The sequence below is a fragment of the Lemur catta genome, chromosome 1, assembly GCF_020740605.2.
Source record: "Lemur catta isolate mLemCat1 chromosome 1, mLemCat1.pri, whole genome shotgun sequence".
Classification (NCBI taxonomy): Eukaryota; Metazoa; Chordata; class Mammalia; order Primates; family Lemuridae; genus Lemur; species Lemur catta.
The window spans coordinates 123,030,544-123,053,327 of NC_059128.1; the positions used below are offsets into that span (position 1 = coordinate 123,030,544).

At 47.3% G+C, this 22,784-nt stretch overlaps 1 protein-coding gene across 11 annotated transcripts in view; it reads right to left on the reverse strand.

Annotated features, from left to right (window-relative positions):
• Window positions 1-22,784, reverse strand: part of SVIL (supervillin) — a 137,772-nt gene that overhangs the window by 23,643 nt on the left and 91,345 nt on the right. For 7 of the 11 annotated variants that reach the window (XM_045532836.1, XM_045532822.1, XM_045532853.1 and 4 more), the window contains 8 exons: window positions 20,451-20,580; window positions 16,462-16,509; window positions 10,517-10,664; window positions 6,424-6,513; window positions 6,247-6,333; window positions 4,472-4,649; window positions 2,273-2,445; window positions 289-444 (listed from right to left, as the gene is read on the reverse strand). In XM_045532836.1, coding sequence (XP_045388792.1) covers window positions 289-444; window positions 2,273-2,445; window positions 4,472-4,649; window positions 6,247-6,333; window positions 6,424-6,513; window positions 10,517-10,664; window positions 16,462-16,509; window positions 20,451-20,580 — 1,010 coding nt within the window. The remainder of the gene's footprint in view (window positions 1-288; window positions 445-2,272; window positions 2,446-4,471; window positions 4,650-6,246; window positions 6,334-6,423; window positions 6,514-10,516; window positions 10,665-16,461; window positions 16,510-20,450; window positions 20,581-22,784) is intronic. The other 4 variants (XM_045532843.1, XM_045532861.1, XM_045532894.1 and 1 more) reach the window with 1 other exon arrangement.

The following is a 22,784-nucleotide window of genomic DNA, read 5'->3' on the forward strand; positions in this document are numbered from 1 at the left end:
CGATGGCTTCAGGCACACCTGGTAACTGCCCACTGCGGGGCAGGGTGCAGCTGCCGTGACCTCGGGCTCGCTACAAACCTCTCGGGGACCTGTGTGCATAACAGTCCCTACCTCACGGATTTTGGGGAAGCTGGAGAGAGGAGGTAGCACGGCATGTAGCATACAGGAGGCTCCCAAAGTGTGCATTCCCATCCCCGAACAGGGAGTAAAGGGGCAGTGGGGACTTCTGAGGTGCCCAGGCAGAGACCTCTGGTCAACGTGGGGTTTCTCTAGGCTGCCGAGAGGTACCTTTGATCTGTAGCAGCATCAGCCTCTTGTAGGGCACCGCGCTGTTGTTGGAATTCTGCTCCGTCAGGTTGACGCTCCGCAGGCTGATGTTGCTGAAATTTTCTTTGCTGGCTAAACCTGCCAGCGTGACTTCCGAGAAGTTGGAATTGGAGGACCCTGGGCAGGTTGAAGAAGGAAACACAACGTGGGGGGCAAGAGGGTCAGTCGAAAGGGCAACGTTTACCACCAGAAAGTTCACGCAGCTCAACGCTTAACCACGGAGTTAAAAATGAGACACAGTACTGAGAGTATAAACTGCCTGTTGACAAGTGTCACCCCTCGCCACGCAGACAGACAAGAACTGAGGGAATTGAGTGACAATGTGGACCAGCAGCTACTTTAGTATGACCCAGAAGCTGAACTCACTTGCTGCAATTCCGCGGAAAGCTGTTATAAACACTAACAACCTTTAGACATCGGACTGTATTCCCAAGCACGGCTACTAGATGTCTTCACCAAAAGCCTTTTATATGCAGACAAGGAGACACTGTCAGGGATGGTTCGGTTCTAACCTTTCTCTAGAGGCACAGTGATCAGCTAGGTGGTATCTTGGGGTCCTGTCCTGGCTCTCAGACTCAGGCGGCAACCACAAGTCACTGGGCTGTCGGTGCAGGCCACCCAGCCATCCCAGGTCCCCAAGGGTGGAGGCAGAAGAACGGCATGTGAAATTTGTGCCAACCATCCTTTATTTCTCCAACTTATTGTTCTAAAAAATGTACATGCTGGAGAGACATTCAGAAAATCATTTTGCTGGGATTAGGTTTGAAGACAGATAACACTACCTGATGATTCCTATGGCATAGTGACTTTGAAATATGCTTTCTTAGTAAACCAGCTATAATCAAGACTCAACCACATCATCTAAATACTATCTTTCTAAGAAAAATGTTAGGAAACAGGTTTATGGGTGCTACAGAAAAATGAAAATTATGGCAAGAACATTCAAAATATCAAGATTACGGGTGCCAGCACCTCTGCCGAGAACACTGCTGTTTCAGAACCAGGAACCCACGTTACAGAGCAGATAAAGGCAGTGTGGCTCGGCCTACAGTGGGAGCGAGTGCCCGGAACCCCCTTCTCAGAACTCCCAACACCCCCCCACCCACCCAACTGACATCCCACCAAGGAGCTGAAGGTCTTACCGAGAACCGTTTGGAAAGCATTGGTTTATGCATTAATAATATAAAAATCTAGGATTAGAAAAAGCAGTGATTTGGGCTATTTTCCATGAAAGATCAAATGCTTTACTTTTTTTTTTTTTTTTTTTTTTTTTGAGACAGAGTGTCACTTTGTTGCCCTGGCTAGAGTGAGTGCCGTGGCGTCAGCCTAGCTCACAGCAACCTCAAACTCCTGGGCTCAAGCGATCCTCCTGCTTCAGCCTCCCGAGTAGCTGGGACTACAGGCATGTGCCACCATGCCCGGCTAAATTTTTCTATATATATTTTAGTTGGCCAGCTAATTTGTTTCTATTTTTAGTAGAGATGGGGGTCTCGCTCTTGCTCAGGCTGGTCTCGAACTCCTGACCTTGAGCAATCCACCCACCTTGGCCTCCCAGAGTGCTAGGATTACAGGCGTGAGCCACCGCACCCAGCCATACTGTTGAATGAATTTAAGTGGAGAATTCCTGTGTTTGGCTCTACAGAGCTGAACATGGGCTGAACTACAGCATCCACGAACATCCTTCTCCAGCCTCGTGCAAGGAAACTCAGCACAAGATAATTCAAATTAACCAATGAACAGATAATACACCTGGAAGAATTTCTGTGGCGAGGCTTCAATGTCTAGGCAGGTGTGTGTGTGTGTGTGTGTGTGTGTGTGTGTGTGTGCAAGATCACTCATTTTTATTTCATGAGTGGTTTTGCATGGCAGGAAAGCAAGGCATGATTGAAATAACTGAGCAACCAGCTCCCAGGCACTGCAGCTGCTGGGGGCCCCAGACACTCACTCTTCTCCACTTTCATCCGCTTTGACTCCATGAGGGCGACATTCAGCCTCTGCTCGGTGTACTCCTGCAGGAGGTCTTCTCGTGCTGCCAGCATCTTCACGGGGTTTCTGGAAGCCTGCACCCGGCGCTTGGGCCTCACTGCGCGCTTGTGCGCGGCCACGGAAGATGTCAGTCTGCGGGGCAGAGCAGAGGCATCTCGGTCTGACACCAGCCACACCTGGCTATGTGCGGTTCTTGGACCCCACAATTTTATTTCCTGATTTCGTTATAAATCTTACAGCTCCTCCTCCCATGGCCACTCCCCTGACGTGGAGTCACAGCATCTTGGAGGGAAGATTCGAGTCCCCAGAGTTCAAGTCCCAGCCACCCCCAGATGCCCCCACTCACTCGAGCCCCCCGGCCTCTGCCTGGAGGGCGTCAGTACGGCCGGGACAGCTGGGCCCTGCGCGGCAGCCCTGCGGGAGGGGGCGCCCTGCCCTCTCCCTGCCACGCCGTGTTCCAGCTCCCTGTGGGGCCAGATGCCCACATCTGCTCCTGTGTGCAGCAAGTGTTCAACGCCTGCTCCTCCAGCCAGTCCTCTCTGCTCTCGACTGAACCTTCCCCCAGTGACGGCTCCTCTGTTCCCTCCTCCTCTGCCACGAGCCGCCACACCACCCACTGTCCGTCTCTGAAAAGGAACCACTATTTGGAAGAATCTATTGCAATAAAACAGGCCCACAAACCACCTGTGACCACCCCACGCTCTCGAGACCCTCCGCGGTGGGGACCCAGGCTGGGAGAGGTGGGGACACCCCCGTCACACGATCTCCCCGCAGACGCTGCTGTCATCGTGACTGCCGGCTGCACAGATCTCTGTGCCTGAAGGGCCTCTTTCTGTACACCGCGTCACGTGTGTGTAAGTATGCAGATACAGGTTTAAATTATCATATGAAGCAATTTAAGCAATGACGCTGGGTGGGGAGACGTTTGAGAAACGGTTTAAATAACTACATACGCAAATACCTGAAATATTATTTCAAGGTGGGAAATGCCAAAGGGTTTTTTTAAGGCAGGAAATTGAAACAAACTGAAAAATGCAGAAAATGTACCAGGAGCAGCTTACAGGAAACGTATGATGATGGAGGAGACGGTCCCTCTGATAAGCTGCAGGGAGAGCACGTCCGTGCTGCGGGCCGCTGTGGTGTAGCCTGCCCAGTGGACACTCTCTGCTTCCCGGAATAACAGCGCCCGGGCTTTCCTTTCGGGAACCCCCCTCACCCCACCGCCCCATGGCTCTGGAGGGATCCAGAAACCCAGTTCTGGCCAGTCAGTGCCTTCTACCCCGCTGGCCACAGCGACTGGACAGGGATGGACCTGGGCTCAGGCCGGAGCCCTGAAAGCCAACCCGGAACTTCTGCTGGGACTCCCAGCAAGAGAAGCTGCCGGGCTGGGCTGGTCCAGGGCGCAGCCGGAGCCGGTGAACCCAGGGCGAGGGCGGCATCCGACAGGGTGAGGCTGGCCCACAGAACAACAGCCACGACCATGACTGTGTTCTAAGAAGCTTCTAGAGCCCGAGCTGCCAGCTGCGCTTCTCCGCTGGCGAGCCTGCAAACCTCTCTACGCCAGTCTGACCTGGGACGTTTCCTGGCACTGGCCCCTGGAGGGGTCCTAATGCCGTGAGTCACTTTTCTTAGGTGGTTTAGTCACGTTCTCACATGGAAAGAGAGATGCTTCGACTTGGTCATCGCTGAGAGAGCCCTCAGTTCTGTTGCTTTTATGCACAACTGTGAGCTCAGCAACATTCTTTACTGATTTTCTAGCTAGTTGTACTCATTTGAGCCCATGTCAATCTAAATATTTTTCAAAATTCTGAGTAAGAATTCAACATGTCAGATGAAAGACACGTGTAGAAATCTCTGCTAAGTGACGTTAATCTAAAAAATTGCAAAACAATGTTCAAGTTATGTGAAAAATCCAGTGACACCATCTTTACAGGACAGGACAAGCATCCACGGCACATGTGGTCTGTCCGCAGCACATCTGGTCTGGGGGCTGAGTGTTTATGGCCCACAGCACCGCACCTGGCTGTAGAGTGACCGCAGGCTGGGATGAGGCCCCACCGCAGAGGGTAACCCGGGGGACATCCCTGCGAACGTGCACGCAGAGGTCGCGGAGGAGGCCGTTCCCAGGGTAAGAAAGACAGAGACCAGAGTAACTCACTTGGGTGCATCCGGATCGAAAATCACATCAAAGTCCTCATCTAGCTCCACAAGGCTTCTCGGCACATTAGAATCCACGTTGCGGTAAAATTTGGCAAAGGTTTCGTCATCATCCAACTTCATCACCTCTTTAACAGATTTGCCGGTGACAGTCAGGACTGTTTCCTGCAGGCCACCAGCTGTCAACACACAAGCAAATAACGTGAGAGTTTTATGAAACAATGACTCCAGTGTTTCTCCTGACATTTTAAGAATGATTTCCTCCCCTAAATTCAGGAATAGAAAGGACACGATAGTGACATAGAAGGTCCTGCAATTGCCTCCGGAGCCCTTACCTGACTTCTCAGGTAAGGTCGTCCCACCTGAGCAAACTTTGCCCTGGAAAACGGTGGAAGAGAGGGAGGCTCCCTTTGCTGCTCACAAGTCCACCAAGTAATTCTGAATCGGTGCCTGTTTCTACTGGGGGCAGAAGCACCAGCCTCACTCTACATCAGCGTCCGCAAACTTCTTCCAAAAAGGGCCGGGCAGTAAATATTTTAGGCTTTGCATGGGGCGGGGTGGGGGCGGTGCATGGGGCCTGTGTGCAGCTACTCAGTTCTGCCATCGTAGTGCAAAACCAGCTACTGAAAACAGGTTCCCAAATGGGCACAGATGTGTTCCAATAAAACTTTATTTACAAAAACAGGTGGACGGTTGGATTTGGTTATGGCCACTGTTACATGTATGAAATAAATTTTTTGATTGTTTCAATTCCTTGTCTAGCCAGCTTAGTTATTATATTATACTTTAATATTTCTGTTTAATAGTGGTTGTTTGTATTGTTTTAAACCTTTTCAGGATCACTGTCAAAGTAAGGACTCCTAGGGCCTAGAATTTGATAAGTTTCAAGTACTGGATCTTTTTGTCAAGAGACAAAAGGCTATTTCTGCATATTATTCTTTTATTTTGTATATTTTGTTGACTTTTATATTGAAATATTTATTCTAACATTTATCATAATGTTCTTTTAGAAATCATTTCTGATTATAAGAAATAATATCAGCTTTTACTCTTTTTTCTTTTTTGAGACCAAGTCTCGCTCTGTTGCCCGGGCTAGAGTGCTGTGGCGTCAGCACAGCTCACAGCAACCTCAAACTCCTGGGCCCAGGTGATCCTCTTGCCTCAGCCTCCCAAGTAGCTGGGTCTACAGCTGTGCGCCACCACACCGGGCTAATTTTTTGTTTCTATTTTTAGTTGCCTGGCTGATTTTTTTTCTATTTTTAGTAGAGATGGGGTCTTGCTCTTGCTCAGGCTGGTCTCGAACTCCTGAGCTCAAGCCATCCTCCCACCTGGGCCTCCCAGAGTGCTGGGATTACAGGTGTGAGCCACTGCACCCCGCCCAGCTTTTACCTTATTGGAAATTGATACCTACAATTTAAAGTTCGCCAGGCCAGCCTGAGATCATGTTGATTTTGGGTATCTGCTTTCGGGGTTAGAAGTGAAATGGCTGAGTTCACAATTCTGACTGGGTGACTGTCCCAAGGGTTTTAGATTCAGGAATAAGTATCTGTGTTATTGGGAGACCCTAACTGAGTACATCAGCAAGTGAATCAGGGCTTGATAATCCCAACAGTCATGACCAAAACCTCATTTTTGACAGGCAATAACAAAGATAATGATGACAGTATGAACTGGTAAAGACATACTGAAAGAAGACAATTTAGCTGAGGACAAAAAGCAGACAGAGTTAGGGTTTAGAGATTTTGAGAGCAAAGCCTTCTGACTTCTGGGATGTACCTTTGTTGTTCAGCCTTTTCAGGAACGTTTCCAGCCTGTCCAACTTCAGGTCCGATTCTAGCTGCATGTCTGGTCTGGCTTCAATATCTAGGTGAGCAGAAACCAGCAGTGAGAACACATCACCAAGGGCTCCTCTGGCCAGAAACTCCTTGGCGCGTCGGGAGCCTGGTGACTTACCTTCTAGGGGTTTGGAAACCGGTGTAGTCCCCCTGGTCTTGCTGCAAATGGGAGATGCCACCGGGGTTATGGCAGTGGGTGATGCCAAACCTGCAGGACAAGCAAAGGGGCTGTTGAGCTTGTCGGGATCATGTCTGGAAACCTCCAGGACCTGGGGAACCCCCATGTGTGCCAGTGTAGACTGCACAGCATGTCGGAGTTTATGCACGTGCCCGCGCACACGCACGCGTGTGCGCGCGCACACACACACACACACACACACACACACACACACACACACACGTGCGTTCGGCGCTACCACAGCTCCGGGGGACAACTGCAAAGGTAGACAGGATTTTATCATTTCCAAGGACTGTAAGAGCTGCCAAGCTGACGTCCCAGATGAACAACGAAGGTGTGGAAAACAAGTCCATGACGTGTAGACTTGAGCAGAAGCAGGTGTAAGTTCTGCCCTGTGGGGAGGGCAGGGGCGGCTGTGGAGAAGATAAATCTGCACCATCCCAAGTCCAGAGTGAGCTGTGTCCCACCAGCCAGCGGCTGGCCCCAGCACTGGCATCTTCCTCCAGGCTGGGCTGGTGGCCTTGGGGGCATCGCACAGACAGTACCCCGGGGGTGCTGGCCTCTCAGCCGACAGACGCAGAGGAGGATACATCTGAACTCTGGCTGTGGGAGGGCCTTGCCCATCTCGGGTGTGGCTGGAAACTGGAGCTATGCTCTCTTCTATGTTAGATTTATCTAGAAGCAGGGTGGGGAATTTTTAAAAGGGCAAATGGTAAGGGACATATGAAAGGGCAAGAAAGGAATTCCAGTAGAGAGAAGGTATCTGGCTGGAACAGGAAAACTCAATGAAGAGAAAGGCGAGTATTTTATCCTAACCTAAGTAAAGGGGATAGGAAAGGGAAGTAATTAGTGTATTTTACAAAAAACGAAGGGAGCTGTGAATACTCTTTGCATTCATCTTTAATGTGAAATCCCCAGATGACACTGCCACTCTACACACCCCTGGAAGAACATCTGGAGGACATGCAAATCACTACGACTTAAAAGGAAAAAATGAATGAATGAATGAATGAATGCTCCTTCCTCCTGTGAGTTTGAGAGGTAACTATTACAACATAAAAAAATTTAAGGAAAAATACCAATAAGTGGTTTAAAAATTAAGTTTTACGTGATAGTCTAGAAGCGCTTCTCATCATGTACATGTATTTGATTGATGATGTCAATACAAGTTTTAAAATTTGTTTCAATTACCAGACCTGGAAAGGGTTTATATCAGTGAGAAAGTAAACTTTCTGGAAAGATGATAAAGATAAGTAGCATTTGGAATTACAGCACAGGGCAGTAGGGCATCACCCGCTAAAGGGCGCTTTAGAGACTTCGGCAGAGTTCATGAGCGCAGAGGTCATTAACTCTGAAGCTAATAAAACAGGACAGACTCAGAAGGCTGGTTTCCAAAGCAACCAGTGAAACCTGTCCCTTTTCCATGGGGACACTGGGCAAACCCTGCTGCTATGGCCCCCTCTGCTGACCCTTCAGGCAGTGGCACTACAGAAAGAAAAAGAAGGAGCTCCCGGAGTTGGCACAGTTCTTTCCCAGCCAGAGAGCCACAGACAGGAGTCTTCTGCAGCGGTGCAGGGCACAGAGACTTAAGTGACAAAATGTTAAAACAAAGCCCTCCCCTGCACCTCTTTTCAATGAATGCTCGATGCAATAACCCGTCGCCTACTTTCTTTGGGAACATTGTCACATCTTTCTTATTCAAAGGTGCACTGAGAATACTCTTCTTCCAGGAGAATTGTAGAATGCCACGGAAGCCTTGTGGGGTGCTAATTATCACCCAGAATCCAGGGACATGGAAAAGGGAGAAAGGCCTCACGAGGCTGAGGGAGAAGAGGTGTTTCTGGGGCGAGAGCGTGGACATCAGGTGGGCATCAGGGCCATGTGCCCCCCGATGCCCTGGGCAGTGGCGACCCCTGGTGCCCGGTGGCCCGCTGGGATGGGATGCGTGGCTGTCATGGAGGAGCTGTTGCGTTCTGCAGGGTGCGTGAGTCAGACGTCACATTACTGCAAGTCAAAAGGGCATAATGACCCCCGTGAAATATGGAACCCAGTAGGCGGTAACAAATAATTGGAAATACAGGACACAGTTTATTCATTAGATTAAAAGTCCAAGAAAATTATTTCCTGCGCAAGCCACATAGCATGTCAAATAAAAATTCCCGGCCAGGCGCGGTGGCTCACGCCTGTAATCCTAGCACTCTGGGAGGCCGAGGCGGGTGGATTGTTTGAGCTCAAGAGTTCGAGACCAGCCTGAGCAAGAGCAAGACCCCATCTCTACTAAAAATAGAAAAGAAATTATACGGACAGTTAAAAACATATACATATATAGAAAAAATTAGCCGAGCATGGTGGTACATGCCTGTAATCCCAGCTACTCGGGAGGCTGAGGCAGGAGAATTGCTCAAGCCCAGGAGTCTGAGGTTGCTGTGAGCTAGGCTGACGCCACGGCACTCTAGCCTGGGCAACAGAGTGAGACTCTGTCTCAAAAAAAAAAAAAAAAAAAAAAAAAAAATTCCCAATTTATTTGGGAAAATGTGAAAGCCAACTCATCCACTGAGTAATAGAAACTATTCCTTCTCCAACCTGTGTAACAGCGACCCACTTTCTCTGCCATCAGTGCGGACAGGGGGAGAGGTATTTGGTAGTAAGAGTCCCCTTACAAACACATCACAATTTTTAAGACCAGAGAAGGAAAAAGAAACCAAAGCAAAAAGTCGTCAGGAGAAAAGTCCACGCTAGAAGTTGGAAAATTTAAGTCCTGGTTCAAATTCTCAGCTCTAGTTCTTTTTAACCAATCTGTGCCTAAGGGTATGCATTTGAGAACACAGGACGGGGATCTTGTTAAAGTAGTTTAAAGATGATCACACAGTTCTGTGATTTGATGAAGAAAACAGTCAAATGCTACCTCATCCTGGGAGGGTAGATTATCTTCTGTTGTACTTTGACAATTCCAAGGCGAGGAGAGAACAGATTTGTGGGAAAGGATTCTTCTGCTGAGATCTGAGTGAGACAATTTGGGGTTTCCCCCTCCTGCCCCTCTTCCTTCTGCAAACATTCATTTTGTGCCTGCGATGAGTTAGGTGCCATTCCTAAGAACCAGGATCCCAGAAGTTTTTGGTGAAAAGGAAAGCTAAACCTATAAAGCTGATGACAATATGTGAAGACTAAGTGAAAGTGAAAACTTTTACTACTAAGTTAGGACATATGCTTTTAAATAATAGCTTAGAAAATGAAGGTCTATGCATATTGGTGACAAAGGGACTCCAGATTCTAACCATTTCCTACAGAGTATGAAATAAAAGACCCGAATGCTCCCATGGAGCCTCAAAGCTCTCTGAGACTTCACTAACCATGTGACATGTCAATTTCATACGTCTTTGAATGCCGTCTTCAGATCAGCACTAAGACTCGAGCTGCAGGGAGGGAACTTCAGCAGGGAACTCCCCCTTCCTGGACCTGGACACATCTTTTACCATCTATTAATGCATATCTGGAAACTGGGCTCTGTAAGCCAGAGAAATCCAGTTCGATGGAAAGGGACCTAGGAATTAACCTTAAAGGGAGAGGAGGTAAACTTCCTTATTGGGAAAGGCTCACTTGGGGGAAGGGGTTGCCAGGTTATGAGAAAATATCAATAGAAATAATTTAAAAGAAATTATGGGAAAAGACCAAGATTTGGTAGCAGATTTGCAATTGCTTTTGAAACCTACCACTGCGCTCTATTTCCAAACGGGGCAGTTTTGAAACAGGGACAAAGTGAGTTATGTGTGTTACGTTGAAGATGGCACTATTTATGAAGAAAAGATATGCAGTAGGAATAGCTCCCAAAACGTACCCAAAAAACATTTCCACGCTGTCAGTAAGTTTAAACATGTAAGAAGACCGTGGCTTGTTTTTCTTAAATTAAGCTGTCACATGCCACCATCACCTCCACGGTTGAGCGTGCCTACCAGTGTGCATATGCACGCGTGCACACACATACACAGAGTGCACATGCATACACATGTGTACACAAACACACGCACACGCTGACCTTTCTTCACCATCCTGCCAGCCACGGTAAATTGGGTGGAGTCGTTGGCTGCGCCCTGGCCTTTGGTCTTCCAAGCTTCCTCTCTCACGGTGATCAGATGCTTCCTCTCCTCAATGGTCATCTGGCTCTCTCGACTCTCTGTGACCCGCTGTTGACGAGACACACAAAACAGAAAACAGGAGAAAGAAATGGTAGACGTGTGAATTTTCGCCTGCAGCATTCATCCGTGAAAAAAGCACGCAAACCAAGAGGAGTCATATGCTGTCCAAAGATGCCCAAAAATGTTCTATTTGAAATGGGTCTGGCCTCCTCCTTTCCAGGCCATTAACAATACCGAGACTTCGGGTTGAAACCTTTGTCCTCTCACTCACGTGTTCAGGACTCTGTAAAACCGAAATCATGCCTTGGAAACACAAACGATTAAACAGAGACGGTCTCCCTGCCCTGCACTCTACAGGGCTTGGGGTGGCTCCATGCTGCCCAGCTAGTTAGACTCAGTAAACTGGGAGACTGTTATCCACCTGTGCTCACAAAGGATGAGATCAACCCAAGAAACGTTCTCCACGTGAGCCCACGAGGCACACAGGCAGCGCCAGGCAGCAGCGCCGATGGGGCAGGGTGTCCGGCAAGGCGTCCTGGGGGCCGGCACGCTGTTCCCTGCCACAGTGACGCCACAAGGGCAGTCACACAACCAGCTCAGCCCATGGAGTGACTTTGAGCCATGAGATAGCAGACGTGGAGGATGAATTATGCTGCAGACGTAACCTACATGTCCAGTGACATTAAAAATGCTTTCAAAAGTCTCTAACTGGGGTTCTGGAGACACCTGCCTCCGCACCTTCCAAGCCATTTGGTGATGTTCCTTTGGCCTACGGTTGGGCCACATGCTTTCGGGTGGCAGAAGGCAAAGGGGGAGAAGCAAGAGGGGACGCAGGGGACCAGGAAAGGAGGAGGAGCGCAGGGCGGGCCAGGGCAGGGTGATGTGGCTGGGGCGGAGGGCAGGAGGCGGAGGCCGGGGCTCCGGGCACTCAGGGCGGGTGGGGAGGCAGGAGTGAGGTGGGGGAGGGGGTGGAATGTGGATTGACAGTAGTGGGTGACACGCGGTGGGGGGTCCTCAAATGCTGATAGGACAGCATTTGCTCTCCCTCTGCATTCAGGCCACCTCTCCTTGTACCACAGAACCCTGTCTGCAGGGGCGCTTAGGGCCAGGCGAGCAGCAGGGAGAGGCCCAGGTGCTGTGGGGCTGAGGGGCTGCAGGGCCGAAGGGCGGAAGGAGCTTCCCCGCTGGCCCTGGAAGTGCCCCACGGCCGGGGCGGGCCAGGGCCTCCAGGGCTGGCCCTCTGCTTTCGCCCCAGTCTCCTCTTGGACTGAGGATCGCAGTTTCTGCCATCGCACCTGCTCCAGCCACCACCCAGCACTCTTCAGCTCCTCTGGCAGCTCCCCCAGCTCCTCTCCCTTCACAGGGCGCTTTCCTTGGACAAGAAGTCACCAGAGACCGAAGTGGCCCGAAGGCCCTCCACTGTCACTAGGGGAGGACCAACAGCCCCAAGGCAAATACATCCTGGTGGCTTGGGGACTCTTCCTCCACAACCTGCCCTTGTATTAGGGAAAATTAGCTTCCCTTTAAGGACCAACAGGAAGGGACTAAAGTTTTACATTTTATCAAAATAAAAAGGTACAAAAAATTTTTTTTAAAAAAAACCTCATTTTCCTTAACATTTCCAATCATGATTTGGTGGGATGCCCTGAATTCCGAGTAACTTTCTGAATCACATTCCCTTATCAAATAAACTAGGAGGTTGGCTCACCGAAAAGACTTCATCAAAATTCAAGAAAGAAAATTTAAGTTTTCCTTGAAAATGCAGTTTCAGGAGTGAATTTTAATCAAACCAATGCAGAACTTGGCTTAAAATACTTCCAAGAGATGTACAAAGTGCCAAGAAAGTTGGCTTCCCCAAAGGGAAGTGAACTCACTAAGCCGTCTCCCAAGTCCAGGGTGGGGTAGTGGGCGTGGTGGATGACTCAGGAAAATAGCATCCTCAGATCAACCATTTCCTTTCCCAAAGCACTCGGGTTTCCCGAGAGCTCCTCCGTGCATGTGAGGGTATGGGACGGGATGATTCAACCATTTCAAAATTTAAACCTTTATTCACTTGTCAGGTCTAGGTCACGAAGGAATTTTTTTTTTTTACTCCATTCTAAATAATATTAAACATAAAAACTTTTGTTTCTCTAGAAGTTTCTACTTAACTTTGCTACTTAGTGGGGTTTAGGGACCCCTAATTCCTGCTCTCTGGCTTTCCACGGCTCTACCACGGTGTAAGGAACACACAGTTTGTTTATTCTCTGAAGAATCTAATAAAATTCATCGCAAGTCACTATTGTATTTTAGAACTCAAAATGTGAAAACAAATGGATATCTTTGTCTATTTATTTTTATTATTAGCTTAAAACTTTATTATTGTCTTGTTTTTCCCCTTCTAAGTTTTCCTTTCCTCATTTAGAGAAGGACATAACGTGGATGGTAGTAAGTGTCGTGCCACTTCCTGGTTTAGCTGACAGATGTTTGGGATTGACTGGAATAGTGAGAGAGCTGGGCAGAACCGGAGCAGCAGCTCTCGGCTGCCTGACATTCTTCTCAACACAGATCCCATGAACGTGGGGGGAGGTGGACAGCGAGGGGGGAGCAAGAACTGAGTGTGGATTGGAGGGTAGTGAAATAGTTGGGAAGAGAGGAGGGTCTTCTCTCTAGGATGGACAAGGACTTGGCAAGACACACCTTAAAACCATGCAAAGGATCAGTTAGCAAGAACATGTCTAGGTTACACAGCGTTGCGGATGCGAACGCCTCTCTCTGCACCCCAGCCGGGAAACCACAGCCAGTCCCACTTAACGTTTCTCACACAGGGATGTGATCTAGTGAGAGCAGAACTAATGTGTATTATCAGCATGAGGGCAGATTTAAGGGAAAAACTCTTCCATAACTGGAGAGCTTCATGGAAAGAAAATGTTGTCATCTGGCTTTTAAATATTTATCTTATTTCCATCTAGTTGAACTATAAAGGAAGAAATTATAAGAGCACATGTGAAGTAATAGAAATGAGGTCAAGTGATAAAGTAGTACTTCTCAGTTTTCAGAAATGCTGGCATCACTTAGGATTACACACACTGTTAAAGAAACTTAGCTTCGCTCCTTCCTTTGGAGAGATTTCAGTCCCTCGTCGCTGCATGCAGCCTCAAGTGGCCTGAACAAAAGATGAGGACAAGATCACAGGTCTAGGCTCAGACCTCAAAGTGACTGTGATCCAGTCTTGTTATCACCTACAGCTCCTAAGATGAAAGGAGGGAAATAAAGTGAAATCTTATTCTGGTACCGCCCTGAGGCATTCAAGGAAGAAGAGAACTGTGTTGAAGGCTGATCCCGAGACAAATGGCTCATTGAGACAGAGCCTGTGTGCTGTTTAAATGCTCCATTTTCTTTGCTGTACCTTTGTTTTATTGAACATTGAGATGCCAGCACTGCTAGAGGAAAGAAGTAACCCGACCTCTGAGAATGCTGATGACCTCGTGCTGCATAACTGGGAGATACAGTATTTACATGCAACTGGGAAAACTGTGATGCAGTAAAAATATAGAATTTTTTTGAAATTTTAATTTTGAAGTGATAAAACATAAACTAACTGACTTTGGCAAAAGTTATTTTTCTTTAAACTTAAAAGTATATGAAGAGATATTCCATGTTCATGGATAGGAACACTCAATTTTGTCAAGATGTCAGTTCTTTCCAACTTGATCTATAAATCCAGTGCAATCCCAATCAAAATTCCAGGAAGACATTTTGTAGATATTGACAAACTGACCCTAAAGTTTACGTGGAGAGACAAAAGACCCAGAATAGCCTAAACAATATTGAAGGGGAAGAACAAAGCTGAAGGATTGACACTAGCCGACTTCCAGACCTACCATAAAGCTACGCCAATGGTGTGGCATCTGCATATAACCCACGCACATACTCCTGCACACGGGAAATTGTCTCTTTATTGCCTGTACTGCCTGATATAACATAAACGCTAAGTAAATAGTTTTACACTGCATTGGTTTTTAAATTTGTATTATTGCTATTGTTGTACTGTTATTTTTAATTGTTTTGGTTTTTCTTTTTTTCAAGTAATTTTTGATCCCTAGTTGGTTGAATCCTCCCTGGGATGCAGAACTGGAAGATATAAAGGGCCGACTGTATACACTTAAAGACTTCAATAATATATCTTTTCCTTTCAAACTTAATGTTAGCTATTTAAAAGAAGCAGCAACTCATTTCCCCATTCGTGATGGACAGCAAGTTTGCTTCAGATTTCAGCCTCTTTCCTGGGGTGGACATGTCTGGTGTGTGTGGCCTGGGCTCTCACAACCAGCACGTCTAATGTCCGGGGACAGGAACCTAGGACAGCAGCAGAAGGGGCACGGAGTTGCCACCCGGGAGGAGGTGGGATGGAGACAGGAGGATGCCAGACTCCCCTATCGGCTTCCTGTGTGAAACCCTGAGCCTCTCCCGCCACGATGCCTCGTCCTAAAGGAACAGACGCCAGCTGATGAGGGGATGGGGGCCCTGAGAGGGAAGTGACTGGGTGAGGTCCCCCACGGAGGGAGAGGAGAACCTGCGAGTCATGGAAAAGTGGATGCAGCCACTTGGCAGGGATATTTTTGACACCATGAACATTCCAAGGAGAATGAAAACACTGTTAACCTTTCAGCTCTAGAAATGATCCCACCTCATTCACCCACAGTCTCAGCCCCAGCCAGGTCTCCCTCTGGGGTGGGGTTTAGCTGCGGGGCAGTGAGGACGGGGCAGGGGACAGGGGACCATGGTATCTCATTTCAATAGGGCCATTGGGACCGGCTCATGTCGGACGGCCTTCGCTGGAACAAAGACACTCTAGTGCATTTTTCAGGCTCCTGACCGGACCTAGGATGTAAAGCTTGGACACTGAATGGGGAAACTTTCCTCTTAAACAAGTTCATGACTATGAGGTGAATGAGTAGCATCAGGTCTGCCTCAAAGTCAGCGCCAGGGATGCAGTGTGTGCGACTGGCCCTAAATACATGAAGATCTGGTTAAATACACACACACACACACACACACACACACACACTCTCTCTCTCTCTCTTACAGACACGCACACTCTCACACACACATGCACACTCTTACACACACACACCAGACACACATTCTCTCTCTCCCCGTCTCCCAGTGAAACACAGTGAAGGAGTTACTTCCCCAAATGAAAGAGAAGTTCTTCCCTACGGCACAGAAATTGCAATGAGGCTCACTAGGCATTTCCTCACCTGATTAACAGATACAAAAGACAGGTGTTTATGGGCAGCAGGTATAGCAGGAGAATAAGTAGAAGCATATACAGGTTCCTATAGAGCAAAGCAAGAGGATTAAAGGTGAAAAGAGAAGATTTATCTGAGCAGGGCAGGGTGGGGTTGGGGGGTGGAGGAGAGACAAAACCATGATTTTTCTAACAGGATGTTAATCGGACTCATTGCAATTTCAGTTCTCTTTTCAAGAAAGTTTTTCCTTGAATGCTAATGCTAAAATAAATCCATGCAAGCACAGTAAATATAGTTGTGTCAGTTTTACGCAGTCATTAAATGAGTTATTATAATTTATATAACATAGTCGGTTACAGAGAGGGGAACCATGACTTCATTGACAGTTTTAAATATTTTAACATAAAATACCATCTTCTTTAAAGCATTTTAATTACATGATTAAAAAATAATTTAAGGACACAAGATCAGCTCTCCATCCTGGATAAAGGCTGTACCTTGCGTAGAAATAAGAAAACCGAAACCCAGCAGGGAGTGCACACGAGGGAGGCTCACGTGAGGCGTGGCTCTGGCTACAACCTAGAGGACGCCTATGTTAGAGTCAGGCTTACCCAGAGCAGATTAGAAAGGGCATTATCATCTGAAAATCCTCCTTCTTCCTACAGGTTAAAACAAACAGGAAACATTGCAGAGTATCGGAAGAGAAGAGGCTCACAAGGGCATCACAATCATTTTCAAGCAGGTTGTGCTGGGTCCCATTACACGCATGCACATGCTCACACACGGCATGGCACACGCGTCAAGCGACCTCCTCCCCCGCAGCAGGATGACAGCCTGTGATTTCAGGGCCACACGATCAGCCTTTCTCTCCCTCCCAAGCTCACTCTCTAAAGTGACTTCATTCTCCTGAATTGCGGTTTGGAATTTCCCTTTTGGCGACAATTAGAACAAGAATGTGGCGGATTTACCTTCCCCAAATTTTCTGGGGAAGACACAGATCTCAGTGGACTCACTGACCTCGTGACTTCTGAAGCACAGTAGGGTAGCAAATCCCCATCTGGAGCTCAGAAATAGATGGGCTTTCATGGCAACTCTATAAAGGATTCTTACTTCCTGGAAAAAGTCTGAGACACTGAATAATCATCTCCACAAAACTCTGGGAGTCACCACATATGCGCCCATGTAGAACAGGCCCAAACGGGGCTGGTGTTAAAAGAATTACTTGGTGAGAGCAAACATGGAACTGCAATTTAGCTGTGGCAGAGACTCCGGCCAAGCCACTTCCTTGCCTTTGCTTCACTGCATTTCTCCTGCCTGCCTGTCTCTGCCGAGCGAGCTGCTCTGGGGGACACGGACCCAGGTCGCGCTGTGCATACTGCGGCGCTGTGCATACTGCGGGCGCTGTGGCCAGGCCATGCCTGCCCGGCAAGCGGCTGTGCCGCCCTAGGAGGTAATTACGACCGTTAGGAGAAGCAGGAGTGTTCAAGTCAGGTCAGCACTGACCTAGAGTAAACCCACAACGGCAGAAAGATGAGAAAGCGGGCGGGGTGGGGGGAGAGAGAGAAAGTACCGGAACGTAGGGAAGGGCAGAGCCGGCCAGGTAACTAATTAGTGCTCCTGAGCCCCAAATCCTCAATCCTCCTAGTATTTAGGGGATACGATTGGAAAGGAGGGAACTGCCCCCAAGTGTCCCACTCCCAGAGGCTTATCTTTTAGCACAAAACAGGAAACTCTAGCTTAGGTTCCCTCCATCTTTTCCCGGGCGAAGGCGACCTTACCGTGAGGACCCAGGGCCGGTGCTGCTCAGGGTACCTCACACTGTTTTCTTCTGGGACCAACCCTTTGACAGAATCAAAACAATTATAGACTTTCAAGGCATCCTTTTACTTTTTTTTTTTTTTAACGTGACTAGAAAATTTAAAACTTACTTAAGGGGCTGACGTTATATTGTTACCAGGAGTGCCGCTGCATGGACTTTCCCGGGGCCACGGAAGGGACTCGCAGGGACTCCCCGGAGCTCCTGCCCCTGCTGTGCTTCCACAGGCTGCCACTCCCGGGCCCAGGCTCACCGCACACAAAAGGAACTTAGAAACGGTGAAGCAATGAACTGACCATAAAGCCAGCTCCTGTCCGCCCTTGCTGGTAAAGATGGAAAGTTCCAGCACCTGCTGTCCCGGGCACCTCCCTTCAGCAAGCGAGAGCAGCCCCATGCAGCGAGCTCTGCCTGCAGGCACTGAGTGTCCCGGGCGCCTTCTCCTAGGCCGCATGCGGACACCCAGCAAGCAGTGGTGACGTGTCAAGCGCTCCTCCTTGGCTGCTCGGGGACTGCCTTGAGGCAGCCCAGGTTCAAGGCACCTCACCTGCCACATCTGAGCACAGCAAAAGGGCCGCTGAGGTGCACGGCCAGCCCTCAGAAAGGCGGGGATCAAGGGGTTGCCCGAGGCCATCTGGAACCACCTGCCCGACAGAACTTGAGATTTCCCAATGTCATTACAAAGGCCCAAAATAGATCAGCTTATTTTAACTTCAAAGAGCTTATTGTCTCAGGCCAAAGTGAACCAGGCCACTGAGGAGGAGGAGGAATCGTGAGCTCGCTGTCGCTGCAGCATCAGCGGCATCCATGACCCCAGAGGCAGCACTTCACACTCAAGCCCAAATCGTGCTTAGAGCCCCAGTGCTTTGGGTCGCTGGGTTTCTACCCCAAGGGTACCTGCAGTAATCAGGCATCTCTTGCCTTCTAAAAATCTTAGTCTGCTGGGCATGGTGGCTCACGCCAGTAATTCCAGCACTTTGGGAGGCTGAGGTGGAAGGATCGCTTGAGCCCAGGAGTTTGAGATCAGCCTGGGCAACATAGCAAAACCCCATCTCTACAAAAAATAAAAAACTTAGCGGGGATGGCACTTATAGTCTCAGGAGCTACTTGGGAGGATCACTGAAGCCCAGGAGGTGGAGGCTGCAGTGAGCTATGATCGCACCACTGTACTCCAGCCTGGGCGACAGAGTGAGACCCTGTTTCAACACCCTGTCTCAACAGACAAACAAACACAAATCTTAGCCCATGTGCTCAGGAAGTTCAGATCTCATCCTCCACTCAAAGCCTTCCGGTTTTTACTGCCTAAGATCATCCCTCACTTTCCTAAGTGGGTCGTGCACCTGTTTCACCATTTACGAGGAATACAGATTCCTTTCTTTGTGATTTTTGGCTTCATTTTAGTTTCCACCTGGTTCCAAGAGACTTCTAGCTCCTGAAGGGCCAGGGAGTCTTCCTACCTTCCAAAATGACCAACAAGGTATCCAGCACTGCGTGGCACCATGGCATATTAGTTTACAGGTTATTGCTAATGAGGTGTGTGTTAAAGTTACATTTGAACCAATGATTTCAATATTCTTTTGAATAAAATTTGTGGGCAATGGGGATAGGTTATTTGAGGGACCCAGTTTTTTTTCACTTTGGGATCTCATTCTTGACATCTAAATTTCACATGGTGTGTGAAAAAAGTATGCACCTGTGTATACTTTTAAAATATCCATTATATCTGAGAACTTTACAAATGGCTGAGGATTAAATGTCTTCAGTTATTATCTTTAACACCATGTATGTATCAAAAAAGAGAATTCAAATTACTTCTCCAATGTAACCTATGAAGACACAGAAGCATCATATAAAATAGTGTAGGAAATCCTGACCACAGTTCTGTACACACAGCTTGTTTCTATTTAAGTTTCCTAATGAATAAAGATCACATTCATAATTTCTCTCTTCCACAGATGCTTAACTTATTTAGAACTAGAAGGGGTCCAGGTGATCATCCAATTGGAAGCATTTTGTTCTTTTCTATTTGAAGACTTTCAATCCTAGAAATTGGCCAGTGAGTGTGTCATCAGTCTATCATTTTACTCTCAGCCAGAGTGTGAGTTTGCAAATTGTTAGGCCCATCAGCAGGTAAGTCACCATCAGCTTTGCAAGTGTACACTACCTGGTCAAAATCACATCATTACATTTGTCATTTAACTATTCATCAATACTTGCGCATATGAAATGCTTGCTAGTATAGACACCATGCACTACTTAATTTAAACTCATAACATACATTGTTGTACATTCTCAATAAAAGGCACACTTACTCATGAAACATGCTTAAAATTGTGAACTGGGTACTCATGGGCCACAATTATGTCCTTATTTTGTATATTTACATTTATAAATCTCCAAGTAGGAAATTCAGGTCCATATTTTATATGTAAATTATAAGCTGTGAGCGGTGAATTAAATTTTTTCATTATAAAGGCTTTAATGACGTGCTAAAGCCAGGCTTCATTTAGGTTTTAAACTGAAGACAAAGCGCACGTTTCAAAATCTGGGCACTTGCTCATGTGCGCAGTATGTGTGCGAGGCCGACCCCAGTACGACAGCAGCTCGAGACCTGACCCTGCGACCAACTGCAGTGGCTGTGTGACAGCCTTTCCGTGTGTGCCCGCGGGCAAGAATGCACAGCGCTTCGCTGAGCAGGGGTTAGTCAAGTCACACATGCTCATCTCCTGGACGCACTTGCAAGCGTGTGTTAGAGCCAATGCTTTTTCCTGAGGGGGAGAACATTACCTTCTTGGTGAGTGGCTGCCCGGCTTCTTGGATGTGCAGGCTGCTGGTGGCGGGTGCCTTGCCACCCTCCTGCTTCCTGCTGAGCCTGTTCCTCCAGTCCTCCTCTCCACTCTTCTTCAGCAGCGCCAGTCTAAGAGGAAACACGCAGCCAAAAGCAGTTCAGCACCAGACTCTCGCTTGCAGCGAAACCGTAATTTAGGGACCTGGGAAGTCTTTGGCCAATAAATGACCACAGGGACCTCATTGTAACTTCTGGAATTTCATTTATTCTGAAGACAACATGTTTGGAAAAATAATACAGTCCCTTTTCTAAGGTGGCCCCAAAGATTTTACAGCTGATTGAAACACAAAGCTGGAGTCCGAGCTGCCAGATAAAACAGGCACCATCATTCCAGCAAAGGGACAGCTGTTTTTTCTGTGCCCTTGGGCTGGGAGCAAGGAAGTGACAAAGGTAACTGTCCCCAGAGAACAATGTCTTCTAGCGACCCCTTCTGGTCACTTGGTGAAATAGCACTAAAGGATAAGGCTGTGTAGTAGTAATTTGCAGAAAATATTGAGGAAATGGGCTTAAAAACATAAAGCTACATAGCACTTACAATCTCTTAATATCATCTCTTTCAATTAAGGGTAAAATTCGATGCTTATGACTGTTTCTCTTCCTGTGTTCTTAGCCCTGCTGTTTTCCTAGATGAACTTGGTCTTTCCAGTCCACCTTCTTAAGACAGAAACTATTTTCTACAAACTCATTTTTAAAAAATCATTACTTCAACTTTCCTCAAGGGAAAGATATATATATATAAAGAATCTAATTAAGGAGATTGCTACCTAACCTACTTTAGTTCATCCACGGCGTGACTTGATATAAACTTGCTTGGATATTATGATGCATGAAAGGTTGTTTTTTATGAATATGAGGCTGTTTCAGCTAAATGTATTATAATGAATGAGAAAGTCTCAGGCATTTAAGTTGGACAAACAAACATGGGAGAGAAAAAAGGCAAAACAAGTGGTGATCATTAAACTCATTTGAGCTGAGGCTCAAATGACTGAAAGATTAGGGGAAAGAGATTAGACCCCATTCGCTTTGTGTCGGGTCTGATGGACCCGGGTCTCGCCAACATCACTGATAATTCGTAAACGTGTGTTTTTCAGCACCACATTAGCTCTGGTCACAGTTTGGCCATGAACTTCACCCAAGTACCTTGGTGCTTATTTGTCATATCAGGAACTGGACCAGATGCTCTCTAAGGGCCCTTCCTCTAAGTTTCCTTATTCCATTAAATATGTGATTGGAGAGGGGGTGAAAATACCATATGGTAAAAGTTTTGTTAAGAAAATAAATTTGATCGTATTTAATCAAAAATCCATTTACATCTACGAATTTGTACATAATCATACCATATACTTGTCTATTCATTCAGTCCAAAACTGGAAAGGAGGCCATGAATAAAAGGACTCTCCAAGGGAGGTGGGAGCTCTGGACTCTGGACCCAGCCCCTTCTCCAGTCTCTTTCTTCTCTCCCTTCCTTTCCACTCTCTGCTATGTGACGGAAGAAAAGACCTCAAGTGCTGGCAGACCCCATTTGGCTTGAGGTCCTATTTTGTCCTAAATTCTATAATTCTACGATGTTTCACAGCACTCTGCAAGTGGCAAGTGTTGTATACACGAACACAAAATCTAAATTCCTTTCGGTACTTCTTCACTCTGCAGCATTTCCTGCTGTATAATGACTAAGAGCCAGCTTTTTCCCAATTATTTTGAACGAGTCGGTTTTATTCTAATAAGAGAAAGGAATCTGACAAAATTGAATCATTGAAAGAAATAATTAGGATTTGCATGCTGCGTTAGAGGTACTAAAGGTTTGAAAGCATCAATAAATGAGACTGTCCATGTCAGTACTTTAATATCCAAATGAAGAAGAACTTCCAATTTCGTCTCACTGATATTCGCCTTGCAAACGGTCCTCTGAACCAGCTTCTGTCTCTTCCTTCATCTCTACAGCCACCACAGACCAGGAGCTCCTCACCTTGACCCTCCACCTTGTTAATGCAATTGGATTCCAAATGATTTAAGAGAATTTAAAAAAAAATCAAATTCACCCTCGTGATTTGTTGATTACAACTAACAAGCTACAGTCTTTGAAGATCTTCTCAAAAAGAAGCTCCCAAAGTCCGCAGCAGTGACAGCATTGCCTAAATATCTGCACGGGTCCCTGGTGGCTGCTTCAAGGAATCCAAAACTGACTCAGAGCAAAACAAATGGTGGGATCTAGAATCACGGCACAGTCCGCCTTCCAGCCTGCAGGTCTGCACAGCAACCTCTAAGGAACTGGC